A 20,124-nucleotide genomic window follows, 5' to 3' on the forward strand; every position below is an offset into this window, starting at 1 on the left:
TCAGGAACGGACAAGGAATATTGTTTTTAAATCGATTTCGGAAATTTTATTTTTATTTTATTTTATTTTAATCATAATTTTTATATTTTTAATTTTCAGAGCTTGTTTTTAATCCGAATATAACATATTAATATGTTTTTGCAATCAGAAAATGATGAAGAATAAGATAAACGTAATTTTGGATCGTTTTATAAAAATATAATTTTAATTATAATTTTCGGATTCTTAATGACCAAAGTCATTAATTAATTTTTAAGCCTCCAAGCTGAAATGCAATACCAAAGTCCGGCCTTCGTCGAAATCTGCTTTGCCAAAATTTCAATCAATTTGATTGAAAAATGAGGGAGTGACAGTGCCGCCTCAACTTTTACAAAAAGCCGGATATGACGTCACCAAAGACATTTTATCGTAAAAATGAAAAAAATTTCTGGGGATATCATACCCAGAAACTCTCATGTCAAATTTCATAAAGATCGTTCCAGTAGTTTACTCTGAATCGCTCTACACACACACGCACACACACACACACACACACACACACACACACACACACACACACACACACACACACACACACACACACACACACACACACACACACACACACACAGAGGCACACACACACACAGACACACATACACCACGACCCTTGTCTCGATTCCCCCGTCTACATTAAAACATTTAGTCAAAACTTGACTAAATGTAAAAAGAGAAACTCACCAAAAAACAACGACAACAACATCTACAACAACAACAACACACACAAACAAAACACTCACACAGTGTTATTTTTGAACATCGGAAATTGGAACATTATCCCTTCACACAATTTTTATCGATCTTGATTTCAGCTGCAATCGGCATCTTTTGCTTCATATTTGATTATACATTAATCAAAGTTCTTTCTTTCTTTATTTGGTGTTTAACGTCGTTTTCAACCATTCAAGGTTATATCGCGACGGGGAAAGGGGGGAGATGGGATAGGGGAAAGGGGGGAGATGGGATAGAGCCACTTGTTAATTGTTTCTTGTTCACAAAAGCACTAATAAAAAAATTGCTCCAGGGGCTTGCAACGTAGTACAATATATGACCTTACTGGGAGAATGCAAGTTTCCAGTACAAAGGACTTAACATTTCTTACATACTGCTTGACTAAAATCTTTACAAACATTGACTATATTCTATACAAGAAACACTTAACAAGGGTAAAAGGAGAAACAGAACCGTTAGTCGCCTCTTACGACACCCAACATCGGGTAAATTATTTCTCGTCCCAACCAATATGGGACTCCCCCTAACCCGCGGGGGTATTAATCAAAGTATTAATTCTAGCCTTACATCATCCCTTCAAGTAAACTATTTTGTTCTTGTTTTCAACTGAAACTGGCACCTTTTGCTTTATCATTAATAATACATTCATATTTCTTACCTCGTCCGTCACATCTTCATATCTGGTTCGCCTATTCGCAATAGCGGCGAACTCATGAACAACGGAGTGGAGAAGTTCTTTCTCTTCTTTCTCGAGCCTCTGTCGAACTTGTGGGTCGTATGTTCTCTGTATGTCGTCCTTCACTCGGGTTTGGAATGCTTTTGTCAGCCCTTTGTCCTCCAACAGTCTGCAAATCGTAAAGGTTACCGTTTGTCTGTACTATGTAATCTGTACATATCATCTATACGTGTGCAAGCACTGGGTTGCCTTTACTGATCGACTTAAAGTCATACAAATAAGAACACATCAACAATTGAGTAGGCCGAGAAAACAATCAATGTTTCCCATTCTCCCTCCCAAGCCTTGCCTCCCGAACTTTTTTTTGACCATATAAATAATAAATATTAACTAAAAATGACAAAACTCGATTTTTCAGACTATACAAAACTAAGTTTCTCGTCACCGACATCCAGGGGACACAATTCATACGATTTCCGGCAAATACAAAACACATGCGCCTGTGTGAATGGAAACATAAACTTCAATAAAAAAAAAACTGTAAAAAAAAAGTAACCGACCCACAATCTCTGACTTGATTGGTCTTGCCATCGGAAAGAAACATTGTTTTGCCCTAGACTGACACGAAGATCATTATGTTGACAATCGGGCGGACGGACGGACATGAGAAAATAGAGATTGCGACGTGTATCCTTCGATAATCACACAACTTTCACTATCCCCACCCCCTTCATAGACGTATACCTCTCAATAACCGAAAACCACTCCATGTATACACTGTTCAGCATTTGTTTAAAATCTCCGAATATGTTGGCAGAAGTACAACCTTTGAACATTAAAAAAAAAAAAAAAAAGGCCGTTGCTTACTTTTTCTGGGCCAAATACACTTCCGGTATCAAGGCAATGACGTCATTGGCTGCATATTCAATCATTTCCTGTGTCAACGGTCTCTTGGCCCAGTATTCTCCTTCTGTTTTGTTCCATTTGGTCTGCAAACAGGACCACCAGAAAAACTGTACAGACTTTGACCAGAGGGTGTGAACTCAGGGACAGTTCTGCTCACCATATCAATTCAGGACAGGCTCTTACACGAGATAAGGTCATCCCTCCATTTAGACACATGTCAGAAATCAACAGCCTGGATGATTTCTGTGCAGATTGGGATAAAAAAAAAGGCTGGTTGTTTCTTTTTACATTTAGTCAAGTTTTGACTAAATGTTTTAACGTAGAGGGGGAATCGAGACGAGGGTCGTGGTATATGTGTGTGTGTGTGTCTGTCTGTCTGTCTGTGCGTGTGTGTGTGTAGAGCGATTCAGACTAAACTACTGGACCGATCTTTATGAAATTTGACATGAGAGTTCCTGGGTATGATATCCCCGGATTTTTTTTTTCATTTTTTCGATAAATGTCCTTGGTGACGTCATATCCGGCTTTTTGTAAAAGTTGAGGCGGCACTGTCACACCCTCATTTTTCAATCAAATTGATTGAAATTTTGGCCAACCAATCTTCGACGAAGGCCGTACTTCGGTATTGCATTTCAGCTTGGAGGCTTAAAAATTAATTGATGACTTTGGTCATTAAAAATTTGAAAATTGTAATTAAAATTATTTTTGTATAAAATGATCCAAATTTACGTTCATCTTATTCTTCATCATTTCCTGATTCCAAAAACATATATATATATATATATGGTATATTTGGATTAAAAACAAGCTCTGAAAATTAAAAATATAAAAATTATGATTAAAATTAAATTTTCGAAATCGTTTTAAAAACACTTTCATCTTATTCCTTGTGGGTTCCTGATTCCAAAAACATATAGATATGATATGTTTGGATTAAAAACACGCTCAGAAAGTTAAAACGAAGAGAGGTACAGTAAAGCGTGCAGCACAGCGCAACCGCTACCGCGCCAAACAGGCTCGTCACTTTCACTGCCTTTTGCACTAGCGGCGGACTACGTTCAGTTTCATTCTGTGAGTTCCACAGCTTGACTAAATGTAGTAATTTCGCCTTACGCGACTTGTTGGTATGTGTCTTAGTGGAGGGTGGGTGTTATTTCAGGTACAAGGCTGGACAGACCTGAGAATTTGAGCAGAATATCGGAAGGCTGTGTTCCTGTAAACCATTGACTGTCATCAATAATATGACAAGGGAAACAACCGCTGTATATTCCCTTTTGAATTGCAGTGAGATGATTGCCTCCCCTTGATACTATTTTCTCAGTTTTGGTCTAATTTTCTTTATCGTGGTTGTTCATAAATTAAAACAAGTCGCGTATACACATTTAGTCAAGTAGCTGTCGAACTCACAGAATGAAACTGAACGCAATGCAACGCAGCAAGACCGTATACTCGTAGCATCGTCAGTCCACCGCTCACGGCAAAGGCAGTGAAATTGACAAGAAGAGCGGGGGAGTAGTTGCGCTGAGAAGGATAGCACGCTCTTCTGTATCTCTCTTCGTTTTAACTTTCTGAGCGTGTTTTTAATCCAAACATATCATATCTATATGTTTTTGGAATCAGGAGCCGACAAGGAATAAGATGAAAGTGTTTTTGAATTGATTTCGAAAATTTAATTTTGAAAATAATATTTATATATTTAGCTTGTTTTTAATCCAAATATAACATATTTATATGTTTTTGGAATCAGCAAATGATGGAGAATAAGATGAACGTAAATTTGGATCGTTTTATAAAAAAAATATTTTTTTTACAATTTTCAGATTTTTAATGACCAAAGTCATTAATTAATTTTTAAGCCACCAAGCTGAAATGCAATACCGAAGTCCGGGCTTCGTCGAACATTACTTGACCAAAATTTCAACCAATTTGGTTGAAAAATGAGGGCGTGACAGTGCCGCCTCAACTTTCACGAAAAGCCGGATATGACGTCATCAAGGACATTTATCAAAAAAATGAAAAAAAAAGTATGGGGATTTCATACCCAGGAACTCTCATGTCAAATTTCATAGAGATCGGTCCAGTAGTTTAGTCTGAATCGCTCTACACACACACACAGACAGACACACACACACACGCACATACACCACGACCCTCGTCTCGATTCCCCCCTCTACGTTAAAACATTTAGTCAAAACTTGACTAAATGTAAAAAAACCACACACACTAAAATCTTCCGGCAGTCAAGGGGTTAAAGATAGATTCCCCTAAATACACTAACGCACTAATCATGCAGTGACACTCGCCCGTAGTCTGCATGTCTGACCTGCATACTGTCCTTCTCCACCTTGAGGAGGGCGACTTTCTCCGGACAGTAAATCTCGCAGATCTCTTCCAGCTTCGGACGCGAAGGAAACTTTGCACCATCCTTCCTGCAGGTTGAGAAAAACACACAAGAAGAAGAAGAGATCAATTGAAGGAGCGCTAAATGGAAATTATTCAGCCTCACCCAAGCCTACAAAACGTGTAGGATAAAAAGCTAGGTCCAAACTAACCAGTCAAATCTTGAAGGGTATGTACAGCCTTTCCCGTGCAACAACAATGCGGATCACCATCTCAGACCTGGTCAGGCATTTTCCATGTGATAACACCGTCCCTTCACTTGGTCACATGCCAATAATCAACATCCTGGCTGCTTGCTGCGGTTAGTTGCAATTGTTTTTATGAATTTATTTCTTGGAAAAAGCCACTGCTGGCTTTTACAAAATGTATTCACATACAGCACAAAGGGCTGTTCATTTTTGGTATGCGTCCGAGTGGAGGGATGGGTTTTATCCCATGTCAAACCTTGGCCGAGTTTGAGATAGTGAGCCGAATTGTTTTCACGGGAAGGGCATGTTCCTTTAATGTGCAAATTGTATGTGCTTCTATTTTCTGAATTCTTTCAATGGGTATAGTGCCACGTATGATTCTGAGGGAGCTGTGACAGGGGAAAAAAGCATACAAAGAATAACAAGTCGCGTGAAGCGATATAACAACATTTAGTCAAGATCAACATCACAAGCCAATCATCGCTGAGACTACATTCAGATAGTCTCGGCTAACAGAAGACCGAGACGGGTCACGCTCGCCGCCGCGAAGCACGCGCCCGTACTACTTACTGAACCTATTTTCTTTCTTTCTGAGCACATTTTTAGAGTAAACACACAAAATATCTATATATTTTTGAATTCAGGAGAAGATGAGGAATACAATGCAATCAATTTTAAATCTGTTTGCGAAAAATGTAAGTTAATGACAACTTAAATGAGCAAACTCATCAGTTAATTTGTTAGCCTCGAAGCTGAAATGCAATACCAAAGTCTGGCCTTTGTCGAACATTAGTTGACCAAAATTTCAACAAAATTTGTTACAAAATAAGAGCGTGACAGTGCCGCCTCAACATTTACAGAAAGCCGGATACGACGTCATCAAAAATCCTTTATCAAAAAAATGAATATAACCTCTGGGGATATCATACTCAGGAACTCTCATGTGAAGTTTCATGATGATCGGTCCTGTAGTTTTCTCGGAACCGATCTATACACACACACACACACACACACACACACACACACACACACACACACACACACACACACACACACACACACATACACCACGACCCTCGTCTCGATTCCCCCTCTATGTTAAAACATTTAGTCAAAACTTGACTAAATGTAAAAACGAAACCATCACGTTTGTCTATATACTGCAGATTTACAGCCATTTACAACCGCTTAGTCTTAACGCAAGGATGGTATCGCCGAAAAAGGCAAAAAGTATCATGCCCACCTCAGGATTTCCATGTGAGCCAGTTGCACATCGTGAACGTTCTGTACCAGCGTCACTCCGAATTGTGCGTGCAGCGCTTCTGCGTCATTCCTGGCTGAATGCAGCACCTAGACAGTTTAATGGAAGACATTCAGATAAGCAGACAGGTAAAACAATAGAGAGGAACAGAGGTAGAAATAGTCAGATGGATAAAAAGATAAGATGAGGTAGGTCAAGTTAAGGGTATTAAAACTCAATTTTCTCTGAAAAACAAAAGCAGCTTCATTCTGTTTAAGCGAGGTACAGATTCAGAGAGAGAGAGAGAGAGAGAGAGAGAGAGAGAGAGAGAGAGAGAGAGAGAGAGAGAGAGAGAGAGAGAGAGAGAGAGAGAGAGTGGGACAGAGACAGACACAGAGAGAGACAGATACACATATACACAGTCCGCACAGAGAGACAGAGACAAAGAGAGATGGAGAGAGACGGAGACAGGTAGAAGCTAAGGAGAGAGAGAGAGAGAGAGAGAGAGAGAGAGAGAGAGAGAGAGAGAGAGAGAGAGAGAGAGAGAGAGAGAGAGAGAGAGAGAGAGAGAGAGAGAGAGAGAGAGAGAGAGAGAGAGAGAGATAGGCTCCACACAAATAAAATCAACATTAAACAACGACAGCAACTTAAACATTTTACCTTGACCATTGATCCTTGTTCCAGGAATTTTTTGAGCCCGCCATCTTTAAACATCCGGGGCTCTCGCATGACGTCAAAGAGGAACACAAGACCACTGGCAGTCCCGATTTGCAGAAGGGTCATGGGCCCAGTTTTACTCAGATTCACCCCTTCTGAATCGACCCCGACAAACTCCTCTTTCTCTAGTTTGTCAACGGCTTCCCGGCAAGCAGACACCTGGTCCACAACTTCGGTGTGAGGCATTGTCATTGGTTTTCTGGCTGCTGCAGTCTGTACAAAGCAACACATAGTCTCATAACTCCCAAACAGATAGCCTGTTAACGTTCCAAAACTAATAATCAACAAATGTCATAAAACCAGGGCTGAATATTGGCGGTCGCCCGATCGCCCCCGGCGGGTTCATATCGCGTCGGGCGTGTTCGAAATTCCTCTGAAATCGCCCGCCGGGCGGGTTCAAATTTTGCTGAAGCACAAAGTCGTTAGGCAACGTCCGTAGGGCTACACTCTTTGGTTCAAGTAATCGGAACGGCCGGGGAACAAATATCTCTCGCCGGCGATCTCAAAATCTGTCACTTCTCTACTGCCCACTCATCCACCCCCCCCCTCTTTGAGAAGGACTCAGGACTACCACCAATCAAGGCCAGACATATTGGCTAGACAGCTACCCCCCTCCGCCTCACATGACCGTGTCATCACCCCGCCAGTGCCACGAGCCGCTGGCGATTGCATCAGCAGTCAAAATAGCTACCACCCCTCCCTCCCCCTCCCCCTCTTTGCGCTATTCACTTCACCCCCTCTCTTATCTTATCCTGCTCTGACCAATCCTTCAGAGACTTTCAAATGTTGTAAAACAGTTTCCTCTCAGATAAAAACTCGGTCACTGATTGACCCCCGGGTAAGAAGGTCAGTGTCTGGACAGGCAGCTGTGTTCAGATTGCAAGTACCGGTCATTGACCCAGGTCTCAAGGCCAACCAGCTTTTGCAATGCATCTGCAAACATATTCCCCCTCTGTATTTTTCCTTTGATGTGCCTGCTATGTACCACTGATCCAGTTTCTGGGAAATGTATAGGTCATTGACTGCAGGGACTAACATTTTCTAAAATATGTTAACACCAGCTTTGCTGACCAACTTAGTACAAGTAGTGACAGTACTACTGCTATCAATTATTTCACTTCAACTAAGGAAGTAAAAAAAACAAACAATCCAGTAATGTGATAAAGAAGAAAAGACAGACCTTCAACAATAGGATAAGGGGTGCAACTCTGCAACTCTTCTGAATCAAAAGCATAAAGATCACCTGTAAACAATTCTAGGATCAGGAAATCTGAACATCTGTTTGTTTTCATTAGGAAATAGAAATGAAATATAATGCTTTTGATTATTTATGACTTAAGCTGTGGTAAATTTGGCTGGTATGCAACTTTTATACTTCTGCTTGATCTAACAGTAATATTAATAACACACACATAAAGAAAAAGAAACAAAACAAGAAAGCAACTTAGAAAAAAAATTGTAGTCAGCTTTTTATACTTGGTTTTACACAACAAAAAACATAATTTAAATTAAAAAAAATTGCTGATTTACTCTTTTGTTTAAAGTGTGTGTTTATGTGGTAAGTAAAGTTCCATAGTAAATTACTTTGTAAATTGTGTGGTAGGGGGTACATAAAGGGGGTAACTTTCAGTGAGGTTTAGTGTGTGATTGTGTGACAGGGTGTGAATGTTGTTTTGATTTCTTGTTTCTTTGTGGCGGCTTTTATTTTAAATTCTTTATTAAAACAAGGTTAATTATCATTATATTAAAATATAGCATTTTAGTCATCAAGTTTTGTGTGTGTTTGTGGTAGTTATTAGTAGTGCAAATCCACATGTATGCATAATAAGTATGAATGTACGTCTTTTGTGTATGTGGTTAGCACGCGACGAGCCACTGGGGCGGTTGTAAGAAATCCCGGCCGGTTGGGGGCCGGTTGGGATTTTGGAGGGCCGGTTCAATTTTTGACTTACCGGCCACCCCTGTAAAACGATATTAACATTTAATCAATCTGTCTGCCTGAAACTAAAAAACAAATCAAAATTTAGATCCACGATGGCTTATTTGTAACGTTTACATTAGGCAAAAAAAAAAATAGGTGTGGTTACGGTAACATAGCCCCCCAAAAATAGGGTAGGTAGGTAGACAATCACTTTTTTTTTTAAAACTTTTTTTTCTAATGTGTACAAATTAAACCTACTTGACAGGGAAATAAGTGTGCGACACGGGCGCTTTCGCTTTCATTGCGTTTTTTGCACTCGTTTTTTTTTATTTTATTTTTTATTTTTTGACGAATGTAATAAAAAGTTATAGGATCGGCCCCTAAAAATAGGGTAGGTCGGGTTACCGTAACCACACCTATTTTTTTTTTTAGGCCTTACATAGCAGAACGTGTCGTAGGTATATCTCCTATTCCGTGAAAAATGCATGCCAAATGTTTTGCTTCGTTCGTGAGTCTCCCACTTCCAAGCAATACCCCACATTTTAGATCAATCGACGCATAAATACCAGATGTCGAACTGCTGATAGAAGGACAAAGAAACAGACAGACAGACAGACAAAACAAAATAGAACATATACACACCCATTTACGTGGGTGTACAAACAAAAGTTTAGGGAACGTTTCATTATCAACAAAACGGAACATTTAACTAGAACTTGGACCCGGGGGGGGGGGGGGGGGGGGGGATATCTCTTATAACATACGCTGGGTGTTTGTTTGTATTTTTGTTTGATTGCTTGCTTCCTTGTTTGTTTGTTCGTTTGTAGTGCATCGCCCTATGACATCTTCCTAACGTTGTTCAACCTCAGAGAAAGACAGCTATTATACATTGTCATTGTACGTATTCTTGTAGAAACACTCAAATGATGTGGTCCAGAGTGCTTCATGACTTCTTCAGAATCTCTCATAGCGTGGGGCGAGTTGACCAATCAGGAGAAGCCAAGCAGGGAATATGGAAAGCCGTTTGGCTCATAACTATTACAGCTGTAATTTAAAATAAATACACCTGTATTTAATGATAAATACAGCTGTATTTATTTCTTAAACGTATACAATAAGTATCATTATTAATTACAGGTGTATTTTTTTTATTAATTACAGGTGTATTTTTTATTAAATACAGGTGTATTTATTATAAATTACAGGTGTATTTATTTTTAAATACAGGTGTAATTATTATTAAATACAGGTGTATTTATTTTTAAATACAGGTGTATTTATTATTAAATACAGGTGCATTTATTATTAAATACACCTGTATTTATTATAAAATACAGGTGTAATTAATGATAAATACACCTGTATTTAAAAATAAATACACCTGTATTTAAAAATAAATACACCTGTATTTAATAATAAATACACCTGTATTTAAAAATAAATACACCTGTATTTAAAAATAATTACACCTGTATTTAAAAATAAATACACCTGTATTTAAAATTAAATACACCTGTATTTAATAATAAATACACCTGTATTAATCAGTTATTAGTCACGTGGTTAAGCGACTTAAAAACTTGGACTGGGAATCCACATGAAAAACACTAAGCTTATACGCGTCTTCATAGCCTCGCTTTGCCGCCTTTTGACAGACTGAACAGCTCAAGATGGCGGGGGTGGCAAATGTCCCTGATGTTTTGGAAGGTTTGCGAGTGCAGTTTTAATTAACGCTGTTGCCCAGGCTCGCACAGCAGGGTAAGTTAATTGTTTTATCAGACGAATTCGGTTCTTGTGACGATCTACACCGAGTCAGTGGGGCATCCACATCCAGAAGTTGAACTTGAAGGGAGGCCTGTACGCGTTTTTGACCAAAGATGCAAAATATTGGAATTCGGTGCGAGAGACTAGCTGCTATCGGTAATCTTGAACTTTAGCGTGTTAAATTCATAGCTCTTAATTCAGAGGCATTTAAGTCTCCAAATTTGTAGAACCTGTACTTGTAATCATAACAAGTCATTTTAGATCCCTTTGAAGTTACGGAATGAACTCCGATGATGAACTGTACGAATGCATTTGACCCATCAAAGAAGGAATTATCCGTGTGACCAGACAAGGGAGACAACTCTTTCGTGTAGATGATGTCCCATGGTTGACAACGTACACCATTTTCGGTGCATTTTCGTCACGCTAAAGTTCAAGATTACCTTGTTGGCTGTGGCTACATCCACGGGTCCGTGCCTCGAGTCCCCCATGCTAAATCCACGTCACTGACAAGGGACGCTACTCTTGCCCAATATTTTCCTGCTTTCGGTTCGGCACTTAACAGACATGACTAGGACGTCAGCTGTAAAATATCAATGTCATAATTCCATGGTTAGACTTTATGAGCAGTATACAGCGTTCTCTGTGGTGACATTGCAACATTGCAGGCCCCCCCCCCCCCCCTCCTCTTAATACGAACCTCACCTGAACTTGCATGTTTATTCGGGATTTGCACTTTCCTAGTTTGCGGTGATTTTTGATGCAGTGTGAAGCATGTGTCGATTGTTCAAATGTTTAAGTGAATGTTGTCAACGTGTGGACTAAAGCTACCAACCGGAAGATGAAGAATGATGTATTGGTCTTCCCTATTCGCTAGATTGGTGCTGAGGGGCTGAACTCCGTAAGTCACAACTGCCGTCCACAGTACTCCCGGCCATGATTTTGAATTCACCATTTTTTGCTCTCTTAAAATCTAAGAAGATCAAGCGGTCGTTCAGCAATGAGTTTGTGAATTCAGTTACTTCTCTTTATTGTTACAAGACCCAACACAGGGTCTGTTATTTCAAGTTATGAAAACAAATTGCAACACAAATTGATTCTTCCTCCTCCTCCACTCTCAACAATATGGCGCCAAGAGTCCCGAGTGCCAACGCGAGGCTTCGACTGCCGAGTGATTCCGAACGATTCCGAGATTCCGCGGAAATGACGTCACTGACGTGGATATAGCATGGGGGACTGGAGGCACGGACCCGTGGATATAGTCACTACCTACCTTGTTATCTGTGTGTGTGTGTGTGTGTGTGTAATCCGTTGTAAAGTGTATATTATGATTATTTGGTGGCGGCGGCAGTGGTACGTATATAATCTCATATGGAAAGCCGTTTGGCTCATAACAAACCTTGATTGATATGGGTTAAAGCTGTGGTCTATTTATGACTTTCCGGGGCTACGAGGTTGAAAAATAGGGACAAAATCATGTACAGATTTCTGTACAGCAAACACTACCCGAAACCCCACCTATACGGCGTGTATGACCTTGAGAGCTTCAGTCAACGCTTGAATTTTGCAGTGGTAACATCCGATTTGCTCTCGCAGAGCTGAGCATATTTGTTGTCAAGAAGGATCGAGCAGAAAAAATAAACGACTTGGCAGGGATTCGAACTCAAGGCATCGGGGCCTCGAAATGTCGGGGCCGATGTCTTAACCGCTAGGCCACTACACCAGTATTGTCAAAGATAAAAAAATTGATAATTTTATATCATTCTACGCTTGAATTATCATTTATGCATTGCAAAAACGTAAAAATTGACATTAAAATTTGCCTTTATTTGCAAACATGTTTTACAGAATCGCAGTACATGTTTACACCGTCATGCTACACGACATTCGCGCCATGCAAATAGCTGCGATATCTCTATTTACAACATGCAAGAAAATGACAAGAACAGTAATTGAATCTCTCCAAAGCCAGTTGAAACCAGACATCTAAGAAATAGTTATACATGTATTCACTTCTGAACAACCGGCACGGTTGGCCTAGTGGTAAGGCGTCCGCCCCGTGATCGGGAGGTCGTGGGTTCGAACCCCGGCCGGGTCATACCTAAGACTTTAAAATTGGCAATCTAGTGGTTGCTCCGCCTGGCGTCTGGCATTATGGGGTTAATGCTAGGACTGGTTGGTCCGGTGTCAGAATAATGTGACTGGGTGAGCCATGAAGCCTGTGCTGCGACTTCTGTCTTGTGTGTGACGCACGTTATATGTCAAAGCAGCTCCGCCCTGATATGGCCCTTCGTGGTCGGCTGGGCGTTAAGCAAACAAACAAACAAACAAACAAACTTCTGAACAATGGGCGGATAGAGATATAAATCATGCTGCTTCAAGAATAACATAACATGAATTCATATCAATGTTTTTCCTTCATTTTCTCAATTGGCGCAGTAGCCTAGTGGTTAGGACATGAGACACGAAGTCGAGAGTTCGAATCTTCGCCGGGGCTTTTATTTTTTTCCCCTTGATCTCTCTTGAAGATAAAATATGATCAGTCTTGAGAGAGCAAACCGGCTGTTATCCCTGAAAAATTCAAGCGTTGACTGAAGCTCTCAAGGTCATACACGCCGTATAGGTGGGGTTTCGGGTAGCGTTTGCTGTACAGAATTCTGTACATGATTGTATCCCTATTTTTCAACCTCGTAGCCCAGGAAAGTCATAAATAGACCACAGCTTTAATCTCCAGAGCTGTGTACCAGGGAAAACCATGTTATAAAGTAGACTTTTTATTAAATTTAACTTGAGACATTTAAGCTGTACAAATTAATTTCATTCACAAATACTAGTTTCATAAATATCCTTGGCCTGCAGAGATAGAATAACAAATACTTGCACATTTTGTTTGTCTTAGTGTTCAGTAAAAGTACAAAGGTTTTAAAGTAAAGCACCTTATGTACGTGTGTATACGCTTTGTTGATAAACTCGGTGTATGATGTATGTTATGCTGTGTTTATGTGTATATAAAGGAAATAAAATGTTAAAAAAAAAAATAAAAAATAAAAAATAAAAAAATTAAAAAAAATTAAAAAAAAGTAAAGCACCTTCATAACATGGAAACCGGAAGTTGTGACATGAATTTGAATACTGCTAACACTACCAAGAAAATAATATATATATATTCTATGTTGTTTTGTTGCAAGTCTGCATCATTAACAACCTGGAGTATTACTGGAAAAAAAATTATTACTAAAGAAAATATGTATACTCTCGATACTCTCCATGCACATGATTTTTGTGCAGACGAGAATTTTTGCAATTCAATAAAAGGGCGACCACTTAGTAAAGTCTTGGTTCAATTATGTTCTTTTTATGGGTTAGTTGTTAGCAACAATGTAACCGACAAACTTCAAACTGAATTTTGGTGCTTTCCTCTAACATATATTATATATTTGAAAAACATCAATGTTTACCTGTGTCAAGTTTCTTTTTTGGGAGAGTATACATTCAAGTTGCCATTTAATACATGTTTTAAGGACTGAAAATACATGTCACAAAATGGGAAACGACCCAGGAGAATAACTTATATGTAAAGCAGCAAATGATAAACACATGGTTTTACCCCTGAAAGCTCCAAAGATTTGGGAAAATGAATCTCGTTTGCCTTCACATATCAAACTGAACGTCAAGCAGCTCAAAAAAAGTCTCAAGAAAAGTTACGCTTTCAAAATAGCATTTCATTCTGTGTCGCAAAGCATGCTTAACATTTCTACGCTTCTACAAATGAACACAAGCATGCAATAATTCCCTCTCTTTTGAGTCCTGGTACTTGTATGCTTATTAAGAAAGCGGGATGATGTTTCCTTTATTTCAGAATTTCTTTTTTGTCTTGTTTCAGATGGAAAGTGCGGAGAAACCACCATCTCAGATTTCGTGTTTTTCATGTCTGGGAGCCGGTCCACAGTACCAGGAGGGTACCAGAGTCCTCTGACCGTGGTGTTTGTGGACACACCCGAAAAGCCACTCCCCAGAGTGTCAACTTGTGCCCTCAGAATGCAGGTGTCTGCCCGACACGTCAAGAACTGAGGCAGAAGCTGTCCCAGGCTGTTCTTGAAGGGGGTGGATTTTATTTATTGTAAAAACTTTCCTTCAATGGTGCGTTTAGTTTCTGCTTGGTAGCCGTAGCTGTTGGTGTTTCTATCTGTACACACCCTGGGGGGGGGGGGGGGGTGTGTGTTAACGTTGAACTTTGAAATCTTAAAATTATTAAGACAAGGTGTGTGTGGTTTTTTTCTCTCCGTAAAATAAGCTTTATTTTAGGTGCCTGTACCGTACATCATTTCTTACTTGCTATTAAATGCAAGAGAGAGACTTTCGAAGATTTGATGTTTGTGTTTTGCATTATTTAAATTGCCGTTGTGTTTCAAGAGTGTGTTCTGTTCTTATTTGTTTTTTTGCACCACTGTTTGTCATTATGTTGCCTGCTTTTCGTGTTCCGTGTAACGCTGTCCATGGAAAACATGTAAAGCATTGTATTTCTCTCGACTATTGATCAAGTAAACTAAGCACTTCACATCATATCAGGTATCAGTTACCTAATGTACAGAATAAATGGTTCAACCCCCCTACTACACGAATAACACGTTGCCAGCAAAATATCAAAAGCACTCGGACTAGTGTTACAGTGTCCCATACAAAACTTGGCAATATACACCATAAACCGGATACAAACAAATCAATTGCACGCTAACAACTTTGTTATACTGTCTCATAATGGTATACAAATTAATAAACTCAAAAGCGTTTGTAACAGTTATGATAATGTGATATTCGTGCCCTGTGTAACGATAGTCTGTTTTTATGTTTTACCAAATTAACCAAAACTGGCGTTGTCTACTGCTTTTCCTTTTATAGTTTTACACTCCTCTGTAGTGAAGGTCACTGCTCACACAAGGGCGGGGATGTAGCTCAGTCCTGTTGGCCGCTGTCAGCGCGAGTTCGTCCCCACGTTCGGCGAGAGATTTATTATTGCTCACAGTCAACTTTGTGTGCAGACTCTCCTCGGTGTCCGAACACCCCCGTGTGTACACGCAAGCACAAGACCAAGTGCGCACGAAAAAGATCCTGTAATCCATGTCAGAGTTCGGTGGGTTATAGAAACACGAAAATACCCAGCATGCTTCCTCCGAACGCGGCGTATGGCTGCCTAAATGGCGGGGTAAAAACGGTCATACACGTAAAAGCCGTGGGAGTTTCAGCCCATGAACGAACAAACGGCTCACACAATTTCAGCTTTCTTGTTTAGTTTATAAATTTCAGCCTCAATTCCTCGTCTCTGTAACCAGTATTAAATAGTGACTGTTTTGCTAACTGTTCAGCTGTCACCTGCCAAGTAGAACCGATGTATTCTTTATGATGTGATAAAATTAAATTATTCATTCCACTTTGTGATGGATGAACTTGCAACTGCCAAGTATTACCAGTCTTATGATGGGATAAAAATTAAGTATTCATTCCATTTTGTGATAGGTTAACTCTCAACTGCCAAGTAATACCAGTCTAATGATGTGATAAAAATATTCATTCCATTGTGTGATGGGTTAACTCTCACCTGCCAAGTATTACCAGTGTGTCTTGTGATGTGATAAACATAAAGTATGCATTCCATTTTGTGATGATTTTCCTTATTTAAAGTGGATTTTCTGCATGACACTTGTTTGATTAAAATTAATTGTATTTGTGGCAGACAACTTGAGTTATGTTTTGTGTTTTTGTAAAAACAACTTGTTTTTTTTAATATGACTGGAAATGAGACTAGCAGCCATGAATCCATAACTACATTTTGCTGTCCATCATAGACATCTCACACGCACATGTTCATTGCCTCACCATACAGGAATCAAAATCCATACAAACAATTTGTATTATCCAATATTCAAACTTGTCATACACATTTATTCATACACAAGAATTATGTGTCATACACATTCAAGCAATCAAGATCCAATAAATGTATATAATTGATGTTCTTAAAAAGACTACACACACACCTAAATATATAGGTGATCTTTGAAATGTGACATTTACATGCAAAATTCAGAATGCAAACAGAGCTTTGGCTTGCAAATGTAATAGTCATTAACCAGCACATAATATGAATAATTTTTGAAATTGTTGTGATACTGATTCAATTTTTCACATAAAATCAGAATTTCATTTATTTTAGTTTCCTGATACAAATGATTCGTCTAGCTTACCTTGAATAAACATACCAATACGTCAAAAAGTAGGACATCTGAGCTCAAAGATTAATAGTTTGGTTTGAAAAATCTCTAAATACACATAATTACAAAAACAAAACAAAATTCCGTGATAGAACATGTACTGATCTTGCAACTAAAGTAAAAAGGGGACTCGGGTGTGCTGTTAAATTTGTTGGCACATTTTAGTATCTAAAACTCACCTTTGATTTTAGGGGGTGCCTATTCTTTCTTTATTTTGTGTTTAACATTGTTTTCAACCACGAAGGTTATATCGCGACGGGGGAAGGGGGGAGATGGGATAGAGCCACTTGTCAATTGTTTCTTGTTCACAAAAGCACTTAATCAAAAATTTGCTCCAGGGGCTTGCAACGTAGTACAATATATTACCTTACTGGGAGAATGCAAGTTTCCAGTACAAAGGACATAACACTTACATACTGCTTGAGTAAAATCTTTACAAAAATTGACTATTCTATACAAGAAACACTTAACAAGGGTAAAAGGAGAAACAGAATCAGTTAGTCGCCTCTTACGACATGCTGGGGAGCATCGGGTAAATTCTTCCCCCAAACCCGCGGGGGGTACCTATGCGACTGACCACAATGTTTACTTTCATCAGGCACAAAGTTCTTCAGCAGAAGAATGATTAATATTCTAGCAACAAACATGCAATAAATTCATACATGATTATTGATGTTCAAAAAATGCTCTACACTACTTCACCAAACTAAATGGAGAACTGAAAATGTTTAAAACACTTTCTTTCTTTATTTGGTGTTTTCAACCACGAAGGTTATATCGCCACGTGGAAGGGGGGGGGGGGGGGGGGGGGGGGGGGGAAGATGGGATAGAGCCACTTGTAAATTGTTTCTTGTTCACAAAAGCACTAATCAAAAAATTGCTCCAGGGGAAAACACTAACCATAAACAATAAACACCACTATGAGGTTTGATAGGTAACTTAAAGGGACCTTGACCTTCAATGAACGTTGCAAAAAGCTTATGTTCTGATGAATATGGGTGAATGAGGCACCATTGAATATAAAAAGAAAAATAACTGATTTGACTCTAGTTAAACTATGGCGCTCATGGCATCATACCAAAGTTTGAACGAGTATCCCTTTCACTGTTCTGTACAGCTGTGAAAACACAGTGAGACATAATAATAATGAACATAAATTAATCACCCCTTCTCGCCAGAGCTCACGGCAATACACAATAGCAAAACAAATCAGAGCATTCACACACCGACACACACAAAGTCGTTAAAGGTTTATTGGCTGCGGCAATAATAGCCGCAAGAATAATCCTTTAGTTCGTTCAAAGTACCCAAGCATGTCCTGTATACAAAAGTAAGGCGATTGAGATTTTATTTTGTTTTTTTTACACAAGCCAGAGAACACCAGTGCTTGTGAGAGCAAAACGTTTGCCCGTAGGGAAGTGAACCTTCCTTATCTTTCGCACCAGAGAGCTGTTCAAAAGGGGTATTGTGCAAGTTGGCTATTAAACCATTGTAATTCGGAAAATGTCTTTAACCTTCGCCGGCACTCGTGGGTCCGTGCGGACCCAGAAGGGTGTTTGATTGCAAATATCTTTTAAACGAGTTGGAATTTTTTAATGAGCTTTTAGAAATGCTACAGACACCTAACAAGCTATCATCTCCTAAAAACTCATTAAATTTCAGTGATAATTAATTAATTAATTAATGGTCAAATTTAGACTACACACGGAAGCATTTGTGGGGACGTGCGGACCCATACTTCTCAAAGAAGGAAAAGCGTGTATACCCTTCCGAGGCACTCGTGGGTCCGTGCGGACCCAGAAGGGTGTTTGATTGCAAATGAGACAGTGACAAAAGGTCAGGTGTCATGTCTACTGTCCCGAATGACACACGATTGCTGACATTTCACCATTGCCAAAAGAATAAACAAATAAGAAATAGGTAGAAAATGAATGTGAAAACTGACTTTGATTGTTGATCAGTATTTTCTATACCACTAACAAATAATCTACTTACACATAGCTGTTTGGCAAATGTATGTTGCATGGGACACACTGACATGAAAGTGGAAGATGTTTTTCCCTCTAGAGAAACTACATATCAAGTTACACTTTTTGTGCTCTTCCATTCCAGTTGGCAATCAATTGTTAACGCATGTTATTAGAAAAAATAGAACGAAAACAGATTAGATAGAATGAAAAATGTACTGGTGATGTCATTTGGGACATACTGACATGAAAACGTCACCTTTTGTCATTGTCTCAAATATCTCTTAAACGAGTTGGAATTTTTTAATGAGCTTTTAGAAATGCCTCAGACACCTACAAAGCTTTCATCTCCTAAAAGCTCATTAAATTTCAGGGATAATTAATTAATTAATTAATTAATTAATGGTCAAATTTAGACTACACACGGAAGCATTCGTGGGGACGTGCGGACCCATACTTCTCAAAGAAGGAAAAGCGTGTATACCCTTCCGAGGCACTCGTGGGTCCATGCGGACCCATACTTCTCAAAGAAGGACAATTGTGCAAACCCTTCCGTGGCACTCGTGGGGCCATGCAGACCCATAATATTTTACCAAATACCCTGTGCAGTCTAAATTTGACCATTAATTAATTAATTAATTATCACTGAAATTTAATGAGCTTTTAGGAGATGATAGCTTTTTAGGTGTCTGAGGCATTTCTAAAAGCTCATTAAAAAATTCCAACTCGTTTAAGAGATATTTGCATCAAACACCCTTCTGTGTCCGCACGGACCCACGAGTGCCACGGAAGGATATGCATATTTTTCTTTCTTTGAGAAGCATGGGTCTGCACGGCCCCACGAGTGCCACGGAAGGATATGCACATTTTTCCTTCTTTGAGAAGCATGGGTCTGCACGGCCCCACGAATGCGTCCGTGTGTAGTCGATAACGAGTGCCGGCGAAGGTTAATGGCTGAATAACAATGAGTTCCTTTATACGTTGGATTGGGCAAGCCATATATATATATATATATATATATATATATATAAATATATCTAGCATCAATAAACCTAAAAATACACTAAGGTCTTTTTCAAAAACAATAGTCTGTTTTAAAAACTTTCAGCAATTTTCAACCTTATAAATCTATACTATAGATACATGAAAAGAAATTTGGTCAGACAATGAGACATGGGATTCAGAAAAAGTGATAATTAAGGAAAAAAAAAGTGGGGGTCTGGGGGCCGCAGAAGGCCCCCAGTAGGGTCCAGGTGCAACGCCCCTGGTCGGGGTCTGGGGGCAAAGCCCCCAGAAGCTGAAGGT

General features: G+C 39.3%; 1 protein-coding gene across 1 annotated transcript in view; it reads right to left on the reverse strand.

Annotated features, from left to right (window-relative positions):
- The window catches only part of LOC138978600 (ribonuclease D-like), a 40,055-nt gene that overhangs the window by 3,161 nt on the left and 16,770 nt on the right, over nucleotides 1-20,124 (reverse strand). The window contains exons 2-6 of the mRNA XM_070351364.1: nucleotides 6,842-7,111; nucleotides 6,185-6,291; nucleotides 4,677-4,782; nucleotides 2,315-2,436; nucleotides 1,430-1,616 (exon numbers count right to left, since the gene is read on the reverse strand). Of these exons, the coding sequence (XP_070207465.1) occupies nucleotides 1,430-1,616; nucleotides 2,315-2,436; nucleotides 4,677-4,782; nucleotides 6,185-6,291; nucleotides 6,842-7,090 (771 nt within the window). The 5' untranslated portion in view covers nucleotides 7,091-7,111. The remainder of the gene's footprint in view (nucleotides 1-1,429; nucleotides 1,617-2,314; nucleotides 2,437-4,676; nucleotides 4,783-6,184; nucleotides 6,292-6,841; nucleotides 7,112-20,124) is intronic.

This window comes from Littorina saxatilis, linkage group LG10 (genome assembly GCF_037325665.1).
Source record: "Littorina saxatilis isolate snail1 linkage group LG10, US_GU_Lsax_2.0, whole genome shotgun sequence".
Classification (NCBI taxonomy): Eukaryota; Metazoa; Mollusca; class Gastropoda; order Littorinimorpha; family Littorinidae; genus Littorina; species Littorina saxatilis.